The sequence below is a fragment of the Natrix helvetica genome (genome assembly GCF_964273705.1).
Source record: "Natrix helvetica genome assembly, chromosome: Z".
NCBI lineage: Eukaryota > Metazoa > Chordata > Lepidosauria > Squamata > Natricidae > Natrix > Natrix helvetica.
The window spans coordinates 55,344,790-55,367,567 of record NC_138554.1 but is presented as its reverse complement, the minus strand read 5'-3'; the positions used below and the strand labels follow the sequence as shown (position 1 = coordinate 55,367,567).

The 22,778-nt window shown below is 42.2% G+C and overlaps 1 protein-coding gene across 5 annotated transcripts in view; it reads right to left on the bottom strand.

Moving 5' to 3' along the window:
• The window catches only part of RPIA (ribose 5-phosphate isomerase A), a 29,417-nt gene that overhangs the window by 5,229 nt on the left and 1,410 nt on the right, over positions 1–22,778 (bottom strand). For 4 of the 5 annotated variants that reach the window (XM_081931873.1, XM_081931875.1, XM_081931874.1 and 1 more), the window contains exons 2-9: positions 22,537–22,690; positions 21,543–21,603; positions 19,128–19,183; positions 16,266–16,325; positions 13,450–13,514; positions 11,706–11,774; positions 6,272–6,413; positions 1,225–1,324 (exon numbers count right to left, since the gene is read on the bottom strand). In XM_081931873.1, coding sequence (XP_081787999.1) covers positions 1,225–1,324; positions 6,272–6,413; positions 11,706–11,774; positions 13,450–13,514; positions 16,266–16,325; positions 19,128–19,183; positions 21,543–21,603; positions 22,537–22,593 — 610 coding nt within the window. In that variant the 5' untranslated portion in view covers positions 22,594–22,690. Of the gene's footprint in view, positions 1–1,224; positions 1,325–6,271; positions 6,414–11,705; positions 11,775–13,449; positions 13,515–16,265; positions 16,326–19,127; positions 19,184–21,542; positions 21,604–22,536; positions 22,762–22,778 lie in introns of those variants that run through there. The other variant, XM_081931872.1, reaches the window with a different exon arrangement.

Genomic DNA, 22,778 nt, shown 5'->3' with positions numbered 1-22,778 from the left:
CTCCGAGAGTGAGGGTACCGGAGGCCTGCAGTCATAATGAGCCTCGTGGCAGAGAAAAGGGGGAAACAAAATGGCTGCCAACCATGTGACTCTCCCCGGAGGTTCAACAAAATGGGTGCCGCCTCATGGCCACTAACAGAATGGCCACCACTACGAGGACCTTCCCAAGATGGCCGCCACCCAAGGAGCTCTCCCAAAATGGCCGCCCCAGGGCCCCATACTCATGAGGGAGAAGCCTCTGGACAAAAACCAATGGTGCGGGTGAGCAAACGGCCCCAAGATCATCCAGTCGGCCGCGCAGGCCTCCGCAATTAACAGCCAGAGCCGATCGCGCCCTCCTGTCATTCTGGACCGTTTGCAGCTATGCAGGAACGCCGGCGTGCTGCACACGCGCTCATCGCACTCACAGCCTCGATGTCTGCCTGCTGCAGCCTCTGACAGCCAGCAGCAACGCAGGGTAACCTCCCTGGCCCGCTCACGAGCCAGTAATCGGAAGCAATTTAAACGGAGCCGCAATGGATTCTGATGGCCGGCCCAACCGGAGCTTGCCTGCAAGAAACCTGGGACCTCTAGCAGGGTCTAGCCCATACAATTAGCTACTCTAGCACAAGCAGGTGGAAGAAAGAACTTGTGAGCCAAGTTCAGACACCTTCCATCCAGTAGCGACATCAATTTAAGTAAAAGAAAAAATTTTCAAACTATTCTAGGAAAGAAAGCCAACTTTCACTAACAGCAAAGGCTTTTTTACATCTTTTCCGGCAAGACTGAGTCGGAAATTGGATATCAGCGGAGGAAGCTGGAGGCGTAGCTTAAATTTTGACTCAGTCTCTGGGTAAATAAGGATTGAGCAACCCACTCCTGGACCCTCCTGCGCCATCAGCTGGAGAAAATGAGGGGAAATACTAAATTCTGCATTGCTGACATGACTTATTTTGGTGAGACAATACTGCCACCCACAGATGCAGTAATGTTCATAAATCCTTTACTAACGTGCCTCCCATTTTTGGTTATAATTTGAAAAAAATCATTTTTTATCTATCAGCTTAGTACAGATTTTATAGAACTAAACCAAAAAAATAAATTTCATCTTTAAAAATTATAATTTTACTCCAATCGTAAGAATTTGAATACATAAGGAGTTTGCTTTTGAAAGTACTACAATAATTCAGAGACCTACAAATTAATCCTTTACACTATTAAAACCAAATGGTGTATTAAGGCTACCTGGTATCATCTTGATTGCTACATTCACTTCATTCCAATTATGAATTTTATCAAATTTCCAGTCCAATAAAAAATTTCCATTGTCTGTCACCACAGGACCCTAGCAAGCAAAAAGTAAAAATATTATGCACAATTTATATTTTGAGATATAAATCCTATCAGACACATCTGCATGTGAATATTTATCTAAAGAGGGCTAACCTGCAAAAGTCATACAGAGATATGTTAATGTAGTGCAGGGGTGTCAAAGTTGCATCATCACATGACGTATCAGGTCTTTTTTCCCCTTCACTAAACCACAAACATGGGTGTGGCCAGCGCATGACGCATCCGGCCTGCGAGTTTGACAGCCCTGATGTAGTGTAACACTTACGCATAAAACAACAGATTAAAAAGCAAACATGCAGAACAAAAATATCTATCCTCTTTGCTTATCAGAGTAACAGATAGGAAGGGGCTCTTGAGGTCTTCTAGTCCAACCTTCTGATTGAGCAGGAGACCCTATACCATTCTGGACATTTGGCTGACCAATTCCTTCTTAAAAACCGCTAGTGATGAAGCAGCTACAATTTCTGAAGGCGAGCCGTTCCATTGGTTAATTGTTCTGATAGGAAATTTATCCTTGGTTCTAGATTGCTGCTCTCCTTGATTAGTTTACATCCATTGTTTCTTGTCCTATCTTCAGGTACTTTGGAAACCCCCATTTGTTATAGTAGCCTCTCAAATATTGGAACACTGCTATCATGACACTGTTAGTCATTTCTTTCACTAGATTAGACATACCCAATTCCATAACTGTTCTTTATATGTCCTTTCAGCACCAAAGAAAGTGTTTATCAATTTGTCCAGGCCTTTCAACAGTTCTAGTTCTTACATTTTTGAATGACAGTCATATTCTATTATTGCCTATTTACACGAGAGTTTGATTTTATATGTTTATTTTTTATTATGTATGGCTTTATTTAGCTTATATTTTACTGTGTCTTACCATTAGCTTCCTAAAGAATTTGGACATTGCACAAATTAAACATTTCAAAAACAAAATATCTGAAGGGCACTGAGCTGGCATAGGCTGGTTAAAATTATTCCTAAACTAAAATTCTTGAACTTGGGGAAATTACAATAGGCTTTTGGTCCCTCAACAGAATCAATTTTACTTTTTATAGTAATTGTGTTCCTGCATGAGATATTTTGTAGAGAATACACCGCTTGCTAGGCATAGTACTGTTGCCCAGTTCTATCTCCATTTTCAAAAGAGTCAATATGCTATAATATCCCTTCCTGCAAATGGAAAGGAGGTGGGAAAGATTATCTTGGTCTGAGCTCTCTGAAATGTGCTAGTAGAAGCCAGCTAGGAGCGAGTACAGTATTTTAAAAGTCAATCTCAAGGTTTACAATAAGTGAAAAAACTGGAAGGAACCTCTGCAAAGCTAGCAATTTACAGTAATTAAAAGCAAGATAGTTCAAGCCGTGATTTGTCCTAATTGTGATGATTATAGAGCACAGCTCATGAAAACCCCAAATCCGCAATCTCAGAAAATTAGAATATTGTGAAAAGGTGCAATATTCTAGGCTCAAAGTGACCCACTCTAATTAGCTAATTAAGTCATAACACCTGCAAAGGGTTCCTGAGCCTTCAATTGTCTCTCAGTCTGGTTCAGTAGGAATCACAATCATGGAAAAGACTGCTGACCTGACAGTTGTGCAGAAAACCATCATTGGCACCCTCTATAAGGAGGGAAAGCCTCAAAAGGTAATTGCAAAAGAAGTTGGAAGTTCCCAAAGTGCTGTATCAAAGCACATTAATAGAAAGTTATGTGGAAGGGAAAAGTGTGGAAGAAAAAGGTGCACCAGCAGCAGAGATGACCGCAGCCTGGAGAGGATTGTCAGGAAAAGGCCATTCCAAAGTGTTGGGGACTTTCACAAGGGGTGGACTGAGGCTGGAGTCAGTGCATCAAGAGCCACCACACACAGACGGATCCTGGACATGGGCTTCAAATGTTGTATTCCTCTTGTCAAGCTGCTCCTGAACAACAGACAAGGTCAGAAGCATCTTACCTGGACTAAAAAAAACAGACCTGGCCTGTTGCTCAGTGGTCCAAAGGCCTCTTTTCTGATGAGAGCAACATTTGCATCTCATTTGTAAACCAAGGACCCAGAGTATGGAGGAAGAATGGAGAGGCACACACTGCAAGATGCTTGAAGTCCAGTGTGACGTTTCCACAGTCTGTGTTGATTTGGGGAGCATGTCATCTGCTGGTGTTGGTCCAGCGTGCTTCATTAAATCCAGGGTCAACATAACCGTCTACCAGGTGATTTTGGAGCACTTCATGCTTCCTTCCGGAGACGAGCTTTATGGGGATGCTGACTTCATTTTCCAGCAGGACCTGGCACCTGTCCACATTGCCAAAAGCACCAAAACCTGGCTCAATGGATTACTGTGCTTGATTGGCCAGCAAACTCGCCTGACCTGAACCCTATAGAGCAGTGATGGCGTACCTATGGCACGCGTGCCACAGTTGGCACGCGGAGCCATTTGTCAGGCATGCGAGGCGCTGCCCTGTCAGCTGGCCAGCGCGCATTTGCACGCTGGCTAGCTGAGTTCACCTCTTTTTAAAGACATTTTTCGCCCTCCCCAGGCTCCAGAGGCTTTATAAGAGCCTGGGGAGTGCGAAAAGAACCTCCCCCGCCCCCTCGGAGGCTCTCCGGAGGCTTCATGAGCTTCCCTGAAGCCTTCGGAGTGCAAAAAACCAGCCCTACGGGCAAACCAGAAATTCGGGAACGGACTTCCGGTTTGCTCGAAGGTTCGTTTTGACTGCTCCGGAGGCTTAGGTCCCTGAAGCCTTCGGAGCGCTCAAAACGACCCTCCGAGCAAACCGGAAGTGACTTCTGGTTTGCTCGGAGGGTCGTTTTGACTGCTCTGGAGGCTTCAGGGAAACCTCCTGAATGTCCCTGAAGCCTCCAGAGGGCTTCCGGGGGGTGGGGGAGGCTGTTTTCGGCCTCCCCAGGCTCCTATAAAGCCTCTAGAGCCTGGGGAGGGCGAAAAAAGCATGAAAAAAATGGGGGGTCGTGTCCGTAGTGCGCGCATGTGCACTAGGAGGGTCATGCATTGCATTATGGGTGCGGGACACCCGCACACGACCCCCCTGCGCTCCACCCACTTATGGCACGCAAGCCAAAAAAGGTTCGCCATCGCTGCCAAAGAGAATCTATGGGGCATTGCCAAGAGAAAGATGAGAGACATGAGACCGAACAATGCAGAAGAGCTGAAGGCTGCTATTAAAGCATCCTGGTCTTCCATAACACCTCAGCAATGCCACAGGCTGATAGCTTCCATGCCATGCCACATTGAGGCAGTAATTGCTGCAAAAGGGGCCCAAACCAAGTACTGAGTACATATGCATACTTACACTTTTCAGAGGTACAATATTGTTCTATGTCCAATCCTTGTTTTATTGATTGCAATTTTCTGAGATTGAGGATTTGGGGTTTTCATGAGCTGTAAGCCATAATCATCACAATTATGACAAATTACGGCTTGAACTATCTTGCTTTGCATATAATGAGTCTATCTCATATATTACCGTGTTTCCCCGAAAATACGACAGGGGCTTATTTTCTTTTGCCCCACGAAATATGCCCTTGGGCTTATTATCAGGGAGGGCTTATTGTTTTGGGGCTGCCGGGCAGCTGCTCCCTTGTGAACTGGCTCCCGAAGAGCCAGGCACAGCCTCAGGGGCGAAGTAGCTATGAGGTAACCATGCTCACGAGCAGCCGCCCGGCAAATCCCCACTCCAGCCGGGAAGAGCGCCATTCACTGACCTAGGGGGTATCCCTAAGGCGCCAAGCCATGTGGTGCTCTGCCCCAGCTCCCGCGGCTTGGCACATTCGGGATACCCCCTAGGTCAGTGCATGGAGCTCTGCCCGGCTGGAGAAGGGGGTTGCGCGACCGCCTATTCTGCCCGCAGTCTCACCAAGCCCTTGCGCAGCTCTCCCAGGCCACCACCGCTGGCCGCTGCTGCCCGCCACCGCCCCGAGCATAACTTCCAAACTCCAAAACTCGGGGCCGAGTCTTCCAGCATCGGCCGCTCTAGGAGTGCTCTCTATGGTGGGCCAGCTGCCGGACAGAGAGTCTTCCGGACAGTCTTCCAGCAGCCAGCCCACCATAGAGAGCACTCCTAGAGCGGCCGATGCTGGAAGACTCGGCCCCAAGTTTTGGAGTTTGGAAGTTATGCTCGGAGCGGAGCGGCGGCGGGCAGCAGCGGCCAGCGGCGGTGGCCTGGGAAAGCTGCGCAAGGGTTTGGTGAAGCTGCGGGCGGAACAGGCACTCGCACAAACCCCTTCTCGAGCCAGGCAGAGCTCCATGCACTGACCTAGGGGGTATCCCGAATGTGCCAAGCTGCGGGAGCTGGGGGATGGGCAGAGCACCACATGACTTGACACTTTAGGAATACCCCCTAGGTCAGTGAATGGCGCTCTTCCCGGCTGGAGAGGGGATTTGCCGGGCGGCTGCTCATGAGCATGATTACCTCATGGCTACTTCGCCCTTGAGGCTGTGCCCGGCTCTTCGGGAGCCAGTTCACAAGGGAGCAGCCGCCCGGCAACTCTCCCCTCTGGCCAGACAGAACACCACTCCCCAACCTAGCGGTATCCGGAAGGCGGCAAGCAACGTGAGCGCTCCCCCCCCCCGGTTCCTGCGACTTAGCGCTTTCGGGATAACGCTAGGTTAGTGAGCGGTGCTCTGCCTGGCTGGAGGGGGGGTTGTCCAGGGGGTTTATTTTCGGGGGTGGGCTTATATTTTTGGCCACGCGAAAAATGTGGCAAGGCTTTAGTTTCGGGACAAGTTGTATTTTCGGGGAAACACGGTACTTTCATCTTTTAAGTTGAATTGCTGAAATAAATGAACTTTTGCACGATATTCTAATTTTTTGAGTTTCACCTGTATTAATAGCAAAGGTTTACCTGTCCACCCACTCTGAAAAGGAAAAAAATCAATAATTGTTTCTATACACCATACAGATTATCCACTTTTTAAATGTATACATACAGCTTTATTGACGGCCATCCTCAACTCTGTAACACCTCCAAATTTATTGGTCAGAAGCTTAGTGATTGGCACATAGGCCATTGGGATGACTTCAATAGGAATCCCCTTCTTCCACTGTTCTCCAAGGTTTTTAGACTTTTTTCTACAAGAATATGGGTTAAAGGAAGATGTACATTACTGTTATGATAGTAATAGCAGTAGGAATCTGCAAACAAGGTTACACTTGCTGAGATATCCTGACTCTACTTTTGAAAGCCAAAACACACTGTCTTTAAACAGTACTAATAAACCGAAAGTCAAATGCTCAACAGTTTCAGATTTGTACATTTAACTATCTAGGACAATGTTGATTATAACCAACATCTCAGTTGTTTTGAGAGGGTGAGCAATTCATTATATAGCAGAGTGTTGAGGAAACAGAGGAGTAAACAACATTATGCCAGCATGAGAACATTTTACATACATAATACATATGCATGTTTTTATATTGACTGTTAATATAGTCCTTCACTTATGACCACTCATTTAGCGACCACCTGAAGTTCCGATGGCACTTCCAATATACAACCAATCCTCGCACTTATAACCTTTGCAGGAATAACAATCTGAGCACTTGGCAACTATCTCTCACTTACAACAATTGTAGCATCCTGCAATCATCTGATTTCCACCTGTGATCTTCCAGATGGCTTCTAACAAGCAAATTCAATGGGGAAGCCGAAAGGGAAAGTTGCAAGTCACAGTCACTTGATGTCTCACTTAATGATCATGACAAAAAAGGGTTTTAAAATTGGGTCCAGTTATGTGATGCCTTATTTAATAACTGTACTGCTTAGCAATTTTCCAGTACAATTGTCATTATAATACAATAGTAGAGTTGGAAGGGACCTTGGAGGTCTTCTAGTCCAACCCCCTGCCTAGGCAGGAAACCCTATACCGTTTCAGACAAATAGCTACCCAACATCTTCTTAAAGACTTCCAGTGTTGGGGCATTCACAACTTCTGGAGGCAAGCTGTTCCACTGATTAATTGTTCTGTCAGGAAATTTCTCCTCAGTTCTAAGTTGCTTCTCTCCTTGATTAGTTTCCACCCATTGCTTCTTGTTCCACCCCCAGGTGCCTTGGAGAATAGTTTTTGACTCCCTCTTCTTTGTGGCAACCCCTGAGATATTGGAACACTGCTATCATGTCTCCCCTAGTCCTTCTTTCTCTTAAGCTAAACATACCCAGTTCCTGCAACCATTCTTCATATGTTTTAGTCTCCAGTCCCCTAATCCTCTTTGTTGCTCTTCTCTGCACTCTTTCTAGAGTCTCCACATCTTTTCTACATCGTGGCGACCAGAACTGAATGCAGTATTCCAAGTGTGGCCTTACCAAGGCATTATAAAGTGGTATTAACACTTCACGTGATCTTGATTCTATCCCTCTGTTGATGCAGCCTAGGACTGTGTTGGCTTTTTTGGCAGCTGCTGCACACTGCTGGCTCATATTTAAATGGTTGTCCACTAGGACTCCAAGATCCCTTTCACAGTTACTACTACTGAGCAAGGTAACACCTATACTGTACCTGTGCATTCCATTTTTGTTGCCTAAATGTAGAACCTTACTCTTTTCACCATTGAATTTCATTTTATTAGATAGTGCCCAATGTTCAAGTTTGTCAAGATCCTTCTGTATCTTAAGCCTCTCTTCTGGAGTGTTGGCTATTCCTGCCAGCTTGGTGTCATCTGCAAATCTGATGAGTTCCCCATTTATTCCCTCATCCAAATCATTGATGAAGATGTTGAAGAGTACTGGGCCTAAAACAGAGTCTTGGGGTACTCCACTGCATACTTCCCTCCATGTAGATGCAGTTCCATTGAGGACTACACGTTGAGTGCGGTTGGTCAGCCAGTTACGAATCCATCTGGTAGTGATGCTGTCTAACCCACATTCTTCTACTTTATAGTAGTAGGTTATGGTCTACCTTATCAAAAGCCTTACTGAAGTCCATAAATTATAAATCGAGTAACTACTTGTAAATGAGTTACACCGTATCTTCCAGCGTATAGGGCGACTGGGTGTATAAGATGACTACCCCTCTTCTGAGACACACCAAATAGCCAATCAGCCTCCATTTTATTTCCAGTGCCATTCTTCCGCCATTCTCCTTGGAACTGAACCAGATGGTTTTTCCTTCCAACACTCCCCTTCCCCAAACCGGACCCTAGACGAGTTGGGTTGGCTTCTTCTGGTGACAGGGGTGAGGTGGGGGGACACAGCAACCATCATAAGTTTGAACCAGTTGCCAAGCATCTGAATTTTGATCCCCTGACCATGAGGGATGCTACAAAGGTTGTTAACTCTGAAAAGTTTTTCCAGTGAGGATGTAAATTTGAATGGTCACTAAAGGAACTGTTGTAAGTGGAAGCCTACCTGTACCTTCCAGCTGTATTGTGTCAGGCAGGTCCCAAAAGCAGATCAGGAAAGGCTGTTTTGATTACCTATGGAACTCCACTATATGAGAAGGTTCAGCTTGTTTCTTTTTAATCCCTGGCTCAGCTCTCCTTGACTATTATTTCAGTCACCAAACTTTTAATGATAGGCCCTCCACAGAAACCAACATCGCGCATCATATGAGACAGACTACTAAATTAATGTGATTAAGATGGGGGGGGTGCATGCACCAATGTTCCCTCTAAGCTGCGCAGCCACGCACGTGACAAAAAAGCACCGGGCAGCAGTTTCCAACTGCCGCACAGTGCTTTTTAAAGACTCTTGGGCTGAATAACCAACTTGAGCTTCGTCTCTGCGCCGAACTATCTCCTCTATTGGGTGAAGTCAAGGGAGGCTCTGCCCAGAGACCGATGATGCTCCATTGGTCCTCCTTGTCTTTCTGGACACACCCAGAAGTCCGAGGAAAACTCCTCCTCCCCCCACCCAATCCAGACCCACCAATCTGCCTCTGGGGCTGAAAGCATCGGCGTCTTTCTCATCTCTCTTTGGGGCGCTTGTGGGGCAGCATTCATGGCTTTTGCTGGGCTCCCCCTGATGCTGCTGGTGGGGGCGCTGGCCCGGATCCCCAGAAGCGAAGGGGGAAAGGAGACTCCCAGTAAGGAGGAGGCTGGGAGGGGGAGGCTGGGGGGGAGGGGGGAAGAAAGCTGCCAGGTCTCCAGAGCCTCCAACAGCCTCCATCTCTGCGTGGTCTCCTCCCCCTTCCTCCCCACATCCCCCCAGTTGGGTGGAGAGGGACCCCCCGTTCCCCAATTGTAGCCGAGGTGGCAAACCGCAGCCAGACCCCTTTCTCCCCCCGCCCCAGCAGTGTCTGGATGGGAGTCAGATGCATGGAAAGAGGAAGGGAAGGAAAAGAGAAAATGAAAGAGGAAAAATGAGGCATTTTCAGCCCTGAATCCCCAGAAGGAAAAAGATGCATTTGAGCAAAAGGATTTTGGCTTCTTCAGAAACTTCACTATATACATGCATACATACATACATACATACATACATACATATATATGCACATTCATTCTCAGGGATGAACACACTGTAGTATTTTGGATTTTGTTAAAGTTTACAATTTCATCAGCCTAAAAAACAGTGAGAAAGATTGCAGGAGTTGCTGATAAAGAAGACACTGAAGTCACACATTACATACTTTTGAATGCTTTTTATAATGCCTTTGAAAAAGAAGTGTGAGAAACCATAAAGGAAAGATAGTTCCCAGGTGGAAAAAGATGCATTTGGGCAAAAGGATTTTGGCTTCTTCAGAAACTCCACTTTTTCTTCTGAATCTCAAATTTGAGGCTTTGAAGGTCAGGAAAGAGGGGAGCTTCTGTCCCTTCTGGGGACAGCCCCTGAATTTGGGAGGAGACCAAGAACTCCCCACCACCACCATAATCCCCCTTGTTCTATCGGGACCTGTAGGGGAGTGGGAACTGAGAGAGAAGGAACTGGCTCCCCTTTGTGAAGAGGGCTAGAGACCCTCCCTTTGAAGGGATCTTGAGAGGCTGCAAGGGGTGTTTTGGGGGAGAGGGAGGGGAAACAGGTGTGATCCCCAAGAATCCTCCCAAGGGAGGGAGTTGGGCTGAAGAAGAAAAGTTGGGGCAACCCAGGGAAAGTGGGAGTTGAAGGGCTGGGAGACCCCAGGAGTTTTGGTCTAGATGTCCTCATTGTGCCTCCTCCCCAAAAATCTGCGGTGGTTAAAATAAACATTGACACCGTTGTTGTCTTGGGTGACATCTGTGAAAAAAATTCAGGTGCTCAGGCATGAAAATGTGCCGCTCAAACACGATAGTTTTCCGCTCACACTGAAAAAAAATGAGAGGAAACATTGGCACACATGTCTGCCTGCGTTGGAATTTCAGCGCAGGAGCTACACACACACACACACAAACACACACACACACTGCGGACGGAGCTGCAGCGCAATCCCATATGAAGCGACCGATGCTCTGGCTTCTCCTTGGCCAGTCCCTTCTGAGCCTCAATAGCAAGTGAGAAAGGGTCAAGCCGGGAGGAGGAGGGAGACATCCAAGTCCTATGCTTTCCAAGGGTGGGCCCCCTTTTACTGCGCCCATCTCCGGGGCTACAAGCACCCCATTTTTCCTGCTGGGCCCCCACAAAGAGAATGGGGGTGGCAAAGCACGAGGGGGACCAGCAGCAGCGGAGCGCTCTGAGCCAGCATCAGCAGCGAGCCCATCGGCTCCTCTGCCTGCTAGCAGCAGCGCAACAGCCCAGCCAGGCGGGGAGGCAGTTGTTGGGTCCCCAAGGGGCAGGGCAGGTTGGCAGGGGTGACGGAGCGGAGGAGGAGCGAATGGCGAGCTGAGAAGGGTGGCCAGTTTTTCCCCCCCCTCAAATGAACATGTTTTAAATCAACGGCAATATCATTCTTTTATTTTTTATACAGCGGTTGATGTTTTGTTTTGGTTTTTTGGTATGGCCTTTCTCATACTCAGCGTATAAGACGACCCCCGATTTTTGAAACAATGTTTTGGGTTAAAAAGTCATCTTATATGATGGAAAATACGGTAATATATACATGTATTTTTGGAGTTACATGTAAGCTCAAGTACTTTTAGAGACCACCACTGGCTTCACCGTACATAGGGACCAGTTCACATGTATGTATCCAGACAGGTTTGACATGGCCTAATTGAGAAGAAAACCAATGGAGTACTGCCACTTGATGGTTATAGAAAGTAAAAATACCACATAGGATATACTCTATGTATATCTCTAAATAATAGCATTTTACATCCAAATCCTGTTAAAACTTCATACATGGGGACATGACATAATACAACATTTCAACCCACAACAGTTTAAGTAAAACTAGACTGAATATATTCTGATATAAATTCTGATGTAAATTAATATGAAAACTGTTATGAATAATACAGCCCTTTCTGCAGCTTCTTAAAGGGGAAACCACAACAAGGAGCATTAAATAATTTTACCTGTAATCAGCAATAACTATGAAGCTTTTTGCACAACCAGCCACTATCTTCTCCTGTGTCAGGCAACCCCTGAAGAATAAAAGAACAGCTTCACACAAACTAATCAGTAGGTTAAAACTAAATTTAAATCCAAGCATATTTTATTTTCCTTTATCTACAAGTCATATTAATTCATCACAAAAAAAGAAATCATCATCACTGTAACCAAATAAGAATAGATTGCATGTATAAAAGGATTAGTACACAAACATGCCTCATGCAAATAGGTGACCTCAGTAAAAGAAAAGATTACTTACAAACATAAACATGTTTCCACTTAAATTCTGCTGAAGTCCATATGAGTTACTGAGCTGTGCACATGTAACACATATTTCTATAATATGTGACCTTTTTCCTATATTTACTCTAATTCCGTGATGGCAAACCTATGGCATGCGTGCCACAGATGACACGCGGAGCCATTTATCTGGGCACATGAGGCACTGCCCTGTCAGCTGGCCAGCTCGCATGCACACAAGCTGGCCAGTTGACTTTGGCCTTCTTTTGAGATCATTTTTCACCCTTCAAAGTTTCAGGAGCTTCCCTAAAGCCTCCGGATCGCGAAAAACCGGCCCTACAGGCAAACCGGAAGTTCAGGAATGTACTTCCGGGTTCGCTAGTAGGGTTGGTTTTAGCCCTCTGGAGCATTCAGGAGCCTTCAGGAAGCTTCCCTGAAGGCTCCGGAGGGCAAAAAATGCATGCTGGGGTCATGCACATAGCATTATGGGTGTGGCACGCCCGCACATGACCCCCCTCCGCTCCCTCCGCTTTTGCCACGCGAGCCACAAAAGGTTCGCCATCACTGCTCTAATTCTTAATTTTTAAAGATGAACACTGAAAATTGTATGAGGTAGTTATCTTTATAAAATAAAATCCATACAAATATTTCTGTAAATCTTTTGTCATTTTAAAGCAAGATAACCTTTAATACTACTTTCCATCCCATAGCAGCTGAAAGAAGTGCTTCAAATTGCTGCTACCCTGTTTCCCCAAAATTAAGACCTCCCTGGATAATAAATCCAAACAGGTTTTTTAGTGCATGTGCTAAAATAAGCCCTCCTCCAAAAATAAGCCCTCCTTAAAAATATTGCTAGACAGCAGCAGCCATGAGGTGACCCCACTCACCACCTCCTGCACCTCAAAAATAATAAGACCTCCCCGAAACTAAGGCCAAGCACTTATTTCGGGGATCAAAAGAAAATAAGACCCAGTCTTATTTTCGGGGAAACACGGTATTTTATAGATGTCATTTTAGAACTTTGTTTGTAAACATCAGAACAAACACACTGATATTTGCAGAAGTTTTATTGGGTGGTGGCAAAACTAAGTTGTATTTTCCAACTATTTGTCTTATTTCTAAATCTGCAAGAAAGAGTTTTAATCACACAATGTCAACACAGACTGGAATCTGTTGGTTTTGATGTCTGCCTCATTTCAGAAAATATTTGGTCACATAGACCAGGGTGTGCCCTGCGATAAGACAATTTCCTTGCATGATTTTTCTCATTATTTCAATAATCCAGTAAGAGCCAAAGCTCAGCAATTTAATAATGAGACATTGAACTTATAAAGCTACAAATTTTATCCTTAAGATCAAAACCAATATATACTTATGGAGATCTACAGCAATTTAACCTGATTGATAATATCTACTTATCTATCTTGTACTCTTATCAGTGAATTCAGAAATAGAAATTATTCTTACCCTCCTCCTTTGATAAGACTGAGATCCGAGTCAACTTCATCAGCTCCATCGATAGCAACATTCAACTACACAAAAAAGAACAACTTATAATACATCCACAAAACACTTCTACTATGAGATCTTTGTAGATCTTTCAATAAGGCAGCCCTTTAAATCTACTCGTCAAAGATTTTAAAAAAGCAAGTGGCTGCTTTGAAAGTCTTCTGGCTGCAGATATCATTCAATCAATCAGTCAATCAATAGGTTTATTCATTCTATATAGCTGCCCATCTCACTTTCAAATGATTCTAGATGGCTCAAATTTTAAAAAAAAAGCTTTAAAAACACAAAATACACAATACAAAAAAAAATAGAAACACATAGCAGCCAGTATAATTTTGTTGAATGATTTGCCAAGCCTAAAAGTAATTCTAGAGTATTAGTTATACCAGCTGAAAACCAGGCTCATGAATATCTAAGAGGAATGGTAAAAGCAGAAGTATTATGGCAGGCAATAATATGAGAAAGAAGCTAGGTTAAAATACTTTATATTTAAAGAGCAGGCAGTTAGGAAAATCTCTATATATGATTCTAAAATGAAAATAATAGGAAATCCCCACAGGAACATTTTTTTTTTTTTTACAAAAATACACTGTGAAATTGTTTCATTGGTACATATCTGGTCCATTCATTGGTATATATCTGGTTGGAAAGAGTTGACATCCATGAAAAGCTTCCAATGATGACCTTATCCATCCTATCATATGCTGTGACTAGAACACCTAGAACAGCAATGGCGAACCTTTTTTGGCTCGCGTGCCATAAGTGGGGGTAACGCACGGGGGTTGTGTGCAGGCGTGCCGCACCCCTAATGCAATGCGCGACACCTCCCCTAGTTCACATGCGCACACTACAGGCACGGCCCCCCGCATTTTTGCATGCTTTTTTCGCACTCCCCAGGCTCCAGTGGCTTTATAGGAGCATGGGGAGGGCAAAAACAGCCTCCCCCCCCGAAAGCCCTCCGGAGGCTTCAGGGACCTTCAGGAGGCTTCCCTGAAGCCTCCGAAGCAGTCACAACGACCCTCCGAGCAAACCAGAACTCAGAGGGTCATTTTAAGCACTCCGAAGGCTTCAGGGACCTTCAAGAAGTTTCCCTGAAGCCTTCAGATGGCTCAAAATGACCCTCCGAGCAAACCAGAGGTCACTTCTGGTTTGCTTGGAGGGTCATTTTAAGCGCTACAAAGGCTTCAGGGACCTTCAGGACACTTCTCTGAAGACTTCGGAGCGCTCAAAACGACCCTCCGAGCAAACCGGAAGTGACTTCTGGTTTGCTCGGAGGATCGTTTTAAGCGCTCCGAAGGCTTCAGGGACCTTCAAGAGGCAGTCAAAATAACCCTCCGAGCAAACAGGAAGTCCGTTCCCTCCGGGGGGCGGGGGAGGCTCTTTTCGCCCTCCCCAGGCTCCTATAAAGCCTCTGGAGCCTGGGGAGGGTGAAAAATGGCTTTAAAAAAGGGTGAACTCAGATGCCAAATGGCTCCGCGTGCCACCTGTGGCATGCGTGCCATAGGTTCGCCATCTCTGTCCTAGAATATCCAGCTGACAGAACCAAAGGGCAATTTTGGGAAATATATGTCTGGATGGCATCCCAATTAAGATGACTACTCCAATACACTCCAACTAAGAAAAGACTATCCTCCAAGTAGTTTAAGTCATTAACATAGAAACAGATATACCCATTGCACTATTCCTTTTTGAAGTAACATTAGCAAAGCATGAAAAAGAATTAGTAGTAATACACAAAGCAAATCAAATATGAGGTTTTTTTTAACAACATCTGTTTAGTTTACACCAACATTCACTATAACTTTAACTATAACTAGTAAACATCCATGCTTCTATTACATTCTTATATCAAATCATCTATTGGAAATGATATTTCTGAAGATACTATGAAGATTTAGAATTTATTTACTGTTCGATGTGCAAAGCAGAAGATGGGTTGGGCATTTCCAGAAAACTCTTAATCAGCCAAACCCGCTCTCTCTATACAATTTTAATGAAGAGTGTGCCCTATAAGCGCTTCAAGTAAATATTGATGAAATTATAATTGAAGAAATAAAAATGATTAAAAGCCTTAAAAACAATCACAGAGCTGACTTAGATGAGATAACTTCAAAGATCTTAAAACATGGTGGCCAGGCTGTGGGGAAAGAACTAGCAACATTGTTTAATAAATATTGGCAAGATGGTGTCATTTCAGAGGATTGGTAAAAATTGTATTAAGCAGATCAAAAGAGTCATTATAACTATAGTATCTCTAAATATGTGGCATAGAATTGATGTAAAAAAGATATATAGAGAAAGTGTGTGTGTGTGTGTGTCTATGTGCACACGTACACACATACACACAATGCCAATTATCACTTCTATTTATTGGTAATTCCTTATTGGTTGGATATGACTATTATGATGAACCAGATTCTTTGAAAAAAATTAGGATCAAATATATTGTATTGTTAAATTATATTCTGAATGTTTGGAATTATCCATTTATGAAAATCTTTGAATAAATTGTGGCTGGATTAAAGCCATTTAGGGCGATAATGGACTCAAAAAATATTTATGTACAAAGTTGTGAATGTTGGTTGAGCTATGGGGTGAGGGAAAACAAGTCACCTTTGAATTAGTTTTGTCCTGACACAGAGTCAAGGTTTTAAATATTCTGCTATTTTCTTTCCTTCGTGTTGATGATTAAATCCACACTAAAATCACCAAAAAGCTTTAACTAAGAATTGGACAATGGGACAAAGAATCTACGAATAATCCAGCCAACTTACTTCAGGATGTCTGTCTAAGTCACTTAAGGTTAAGCCATTCTGCAGAATCAATTGACGTGCCTACAGGAAAAATAAAAGGCAATATTATTTCTCCATATTGATACATGTTTTGAACATCTTATTTTTATTCCTATTTTAAAACTGTTTTGTTGTATGTATCTTGTCATAGTCTATAGCCAATAAAGAGATTCACTCATAGAATCAAAGACAACAAAACTTCATATATAAGCATGGGAGTTTCCATAAAGAAATAGATTGCTGGGGCAATTACCGTCAATAATCTCTTAAATATTAAGTCTTTCAAAGGCCCATCCATATAGGACTTCCAGTTGACATTGCGGCGAAAATGGCTAGAAAATAGCAGAGCTCCATCGGGCTCCATGAACTGCAGCCAGCAACTGCTTGCTGGAAGACCCTATGTGGTTAAGCCTCTCTGGAGGGGAGGTGAAGAAAGGAGAGGTGCTTCCTCGATCGCAAGGAATTCACATTTTTTTCACTGATCCAAAGAAAGCTCTCCTGAAGAGCAACAGGGACAATGGCCATTTTTGATCAGTCATAAGCTGGGACAACCAGGACACTAAGATCTTGTGCTGGAGCAGTGCATGGACAGAGCAGTGAAACTAGGTGAGAAAATTTCCAACTTCTACCTTAAGAGATTTAACATGTTAAAAGCTTCAAAAATGAGCTCCAAATATTTAAAAAGTGGCAATTGAGTATATGGAGAAAGATTAAAGACTAAAACTGAAGAGGAAGATTAAAGATTAGACTGAGAAGCAAAAGAAAAACCTAAAGGATTATTTAAAATATAGAAAGCTTGGAAAAGCCAGATACATTGTAAAAAGTGACTATTGGGAGATAATGCTTTATTAAATCCGATGTCTAACCCCTGATTGGATGTCAATCAGCTGTTTTTGACTTTTACACTTTGTTGAATGTTCAAATAGTGAGCAGGGGAGCCATCTACTGCAGGAAGATTACTGCAATATACAGAATTTAAAGGATAGTGATGAGAGAAAGTAACCAACAGCTCAAACCTACTTGACCATGACTTTATCTTAACAGGCAAATTGGGAAATATCTATTGAGCTTTTTGAAGATTTATAAAGCAAAGCAGAAACACTAAACATTAAAACTTTATTGGAAGTGCCTATTGAAAAACAGATTTAAAAGATTTGAAGAAATCCAGTGGGCTAAGTTGGACCCTCATGACAGATCATTTTATGAAGCAAAAGAAGAAAAATAACAGAAGAAAAAATAGATAAGACTTTAAAATTTGGATAATTGGGAAGGTGGGAATTAGAAAATATAAAGATGGAAAAGCACAAATTTATAGCATTTAAAGAATAGAAAGTTAACTCCTTAAGAGCTTACAATAGCACAGAGGAAAAAAATAATGAAAAGGTTATGGAGGGGCATCCAAATGATGCAGCAGAAGGAGATAAGGGGTAATGTAGAGGGAACATTCAGATTATGTAAAAATACTAGAAAGAAATATAGGATACCAAGAGAGAAATATAAATAATTACCAAAAAGTCAAAAAATGATTAAATTCAAAAAAAAGGCTGAGAGATGACTGATAAGAGATACAATATCTTGTAATACTGGGATGATATTAAAAATTAGTAGAAACAAACAGAAAAATAATTTGGGAAAATAGTAACAATATATAGATATATGGTAGAATTTACTATACTCATAAACCTACTAACATTAGGAGGTAGAAGATAGTGATTAGGCATATTTAAATGTATTATTATGCTTAATAGTGAGCAAAATATTTTGGAATTTATAGCTTTAAGGATAACAAATTCAGAGGATTTAGAGACATAACCCTGGGATGGATTTTTTTAAAATTAATAAATGGTTTTATTGATATCTACAGAAAACTGAGATATTGGGAATTTGGTAGAATTTGAGTAATATTTAAAATATTAAAATATTGGTGATCTAGTAGGGGTCAATAAAAACATTGTAAGACATGTAATTGATGTTTAAATATATCTTTGGAGAAAGTGATAAAAGAATCATTAACCGAGAATAGTACTGTTTGAAGATAAAGAGATGAATCTGGAAGAACTTCAATAAGGGGAGGGAGAAGAGTATAAATTGGGAAAATAGTATTATACATATTGATATATAAAAGAGTATTTTATAATTATAATGAGTTCATTGAGGTTAGAAGTTGGAAGACAAAAACTATGTATATGCAATTGTATTATAATTGTTAGCACTGTATAAAAATGTATACACCCAGTCATTACACTGTCTACAAAATATGTTGGTTGTTAAAGGGACAAACTGCAAATAAAGCATATACAAAAAAAGACCCATCCATGTAGATCAAGGATGTCAAACTGGCAGCCTGGGGGCCGGATGCATCATGTGCAGGCCACGCCCACCCTGGCTCACAAAGGCAAAAAGTCACATGATGCGATCAAGTTTGAGGCCTGTGATATAGATTGATTGATCTGTGTGTGATCTATTTGAGGTTTGAGTTTAGGAGACAGAGATGGTAAATGCTGATCCAAGAGACCAGCAGGCTCTCTTAATATTTTCAGTTAAGTTTGACTAGGGCCTTTCTCTTTAGTACTCTAGAAATTTTCCTTGATGACCCACTGCAGACACAATAAGGAGAATGGGAATGTACTAAGAGTGACACACATAGTGCTAAGCGACACACATAGTGCTAAGGACAAAGAAAGAAGGTTGATGAGATGACTAGACAAGACTTCGATCTTAGGTCTGCTCAAAAGTCAGTTCCCATGAATTCAATGCAACTTACAAATCTGAATTGGAATTTCCAAGATGAAAACTGCAAGTGATCTACTAATGGTCAATAAACTGTTAAAAGGAAGAATTTACCTGAAAAGAGGTAGGTATACAAACTATGTTGAGATTCTCTTTTTTGACTCTCTCAGCTGTAGGAGAAAAATTACTAAATTTACTAAAGATTTAAACCATTAACAACAATCCATACTAACAGATCTCTGCTCAAAGGTCTCCATTTAAAAATGCTCAGTACAGGCTTCATTGTTTGTTTATATCCTGCTATATTGGCTACATCAGATAAGATGCCCTGGTCAACAGCTGGAATAATGAGAAGCATACATAAAGCACTTTCAAACAAAAACTGAGGCAATATCAGGTTCTTTGAGATACAAAGAGACTTGCTGAATCCAAAATAGCAGCAAGGGTTAATGTACATTTTCTCATTGTCTCTCCCTCCTCTCCTCCCCCCCTCCCTCTCTCTCACACACACATGTCCTTCTCAGATGAACTGCCAGGCACTAGGTAGAATTCACCATGCCTGGCAGCTGTAGATGGAATTGAGGATTTTTGTGGGCTCAGGTTCAACCTCCTTTGCTTCCTTCAGGTGATTCTTCTCCTTTGACTACTTAAGGAACCATTTCCTTGCCTACCTCCGCAAAGAGAACTTTTAGACAAGATTCCTGATGTAGGCCTAGGATTGCCAATGTTAGCATTCGGTCGTAAAATGTGATGTCATATTGGGAGTCCCAGGTAAGAAGTGTCTTAGTGCGCGGGGGGAGGGGGGGAGGCCAGAGAAGGGCCTGTGCAGGCTGCATAATCACAAGAGGCCAGGGGACGATCTGAGAAGGCTGGAAGAGATCATTCACAAGTCATGGGAGACTGGGGGAGAGCCTGGGAGGACTGGCACAGGCTATATGCAGGCAGGGGACAGGGGGTGCTCCAAGCAGGAGCAACCTAGTGGAGCAATTTACTGTAGCTTCCCCATGTAAATGATGGTCATGTGACCAATAGTTCCCTGCAACATTGTAACCGCAACCTGTGTATCTGAGCACTTGGATCACAATGTGGCGGCAGAGATACTACAATGGCCCGAACTTTTAATGTACAATATCTGATATAATATTCTTACTTAACATTTTTGAAATGAAAAAAAAAACCAATTTAGTATAGCCATCACATTATACTGCCTCAAAGTTTACAGAAGTGTAAATGAATAGGTAGTTCTCAACACATGATATATATATATTAATGGCTACCTCACCATTACCATTATATGCCAATGGCCACAGCAGTCTAGATGCAGTTTTGCTGAAAACAGGAAGTGCTGGATTTTAGCAAAATTATCATTAAATAGTCAATATGACCACACTGCAAATGGCTGTAAATGGGACTATGATGAGTGTCCAAAATCTGGTCATGAAACTGCAATGGAATCCATCCATACATCAGAACTATGAATCTGGTCATAATTCAGGTCAGTTGTTAACTTCAGTCACTAAGCAACCGGTTTTAAGTCAAGGACTATCTGTACATTTAAAGTACAGTATTATACAACTGAAAAGTAATTAACAATTACTCTAAAACTTGTTAAGAAATTGAAGACTTTTTTAAAAATACATATCAGTTATAGAGTGGAGCCCAGAATTTTTCATTTCAGTTTGTATCATGTGTAGGAATCAATTGATATATTACATAAAAGGATTTTTAAACTGGAATGATTCTAGAATTCAATCTAGTTTTTGTTCACTACAGTGTTAGAGCAATAACTAGCCCATGTAGTAATAACCCAATAAAGGTCCGAGAAATAACAACTGAAGACTGCAAATGTTCACTACGTATATGCTGTCATATATGAAGAACACTGTAAATACGATTTAAACAGAAGTGAGATGCAGTAGCTGTGGATTGGATCCATTTACCCTCCACCAAGTATACTTAGCTCTGGGCTACTCATTCTCAGCATAACAACCTCACAGGGTTGTTGCTGTGGAGAAAAACACCTGAAGGAAGGAGCACTATGTATATTGCCTTGAATGAAAGGCAGGACAGAAGTCAATTTAATAAACAGGAAAGTATACTATTCTGGGATCATCTTCAATAATTCCTTCAAAGCAGGTAGTCCAACTGTTTGAGTAAGCAGAACAATACAAGTAGGCTTCGACTACAATAGTTCATTCAGTGACAGTTCATTTAGTTCATTTAAAGTTACAATGGCCATGAAAAATACTACAATTTTTCAGTTGTGACCTATGCAGCATCCCCATGGTCATTTAAACAGTCAGATGCTTGGAAACTGACTCATATTTATGACCTTTGCTGTTTCCCAAGGTCACGTGATTACATTTTGACAAGCAAAGTCAATAGGGAAATCAGATTCACTTAACAACTGTGGAAAGGTCATAAAATGGAGCAAAACCCACTTAACAACAAAAATTTTGGGTTCAATTGTGGTTGTAATTTGAGGATCACCTGTAAATACTTATGGCAAAAAAAGAATAACAGACATACCCAATTTATGTACAGCATGAACAATTGTAGATCCACTTCCAATTCCAAGGATATGATTAGTCTACAAAGGAGCATAAATATTTGCTTTTGTAAATCAACACAGAAATTGTACTCCCTGATTACTAGACAGCATAATGAGATACTCTTTTCTTTTAAGCAGTTTTAGTCTGGCTTCTAAAGGACACAAAAACATTTCATACAGGCATATAAAACAAGAATGGTTCAGTATAAAAATCTAATTCTTCTTCTATGAACATTCATGAGGCCAAAAAAAGAATAAACACCAAACCCAAATTTCTCTAAAGTAAAATAATATCTGTACAGTTGATTAATGCAATTAATGCAGTTAATCTGTAAAATAATATCTGTACAGTTGATTAATGCAATTAATGCAGTTAATCTAATATGTATAGCAGTTTGTCTGATAACTGTGTGTGTGCCAAAACATTTTCAAACAACTGTTTTTCATAATTGTGCTTTGTGCCTTAAAAATAACGTGTTGCCTGAAAAAAGCAACACGTGAAGAGTTTGATCAGTAACTTATTAATTTAGCACAGAATGAAATAAGAATACAGTAAAATGTTTAATTTGTAAGGACAGTAACCCAAATTACAACTCCAGAAAGTTCTACGGGTCATTCTTAGGGCAAATGGAACCATCTAACTAATAATATGGATCAAAGTCCATCAGAAAGTAAGAACTACAAAATCAAATTCCAATAATGAAAGTACTGCTGAGAATCGCAGCGTAGGACGAGACCTTTGCCATTGATCTGTTCAGAAGTCTTCAACTAACTTCAGAACAAGTGGCAGTTTCGATACCCATAAAATCTGTTTTAAAAACCCGCACACATTTTTGTCAGGGAGAAAACTAATTGCCTTCGTCTGTATTTCTCAGAATACAAATTTTATAATGCCTAAAAATATTTGGTAAAGGCAAAAGTTCCAAAAACAATAGTGAAGAAACGTACTTCCTTGCAAAATCAGCTCCCTACCTGCACGTGATTGTTTACCGCAGCCCAGGCGGCCAGCTTTTTGGCTTCTTCGGTCATATCCTTGCCCCCGTGGCTACTTCTCAACAGCCTCAGGTTTAGCACGCGCTCTTTATGTAGAACCCTCGACCCGACCCTTCCTTCCGCTGTCAGCGTCCTATAGAGAAAAGTGAGAGGCTCCGTACTGTGCTGCATAACACTGACCCCGCCCGGCCTCCGCCGCCGCCTCTCTCCCCTTGGGCTTC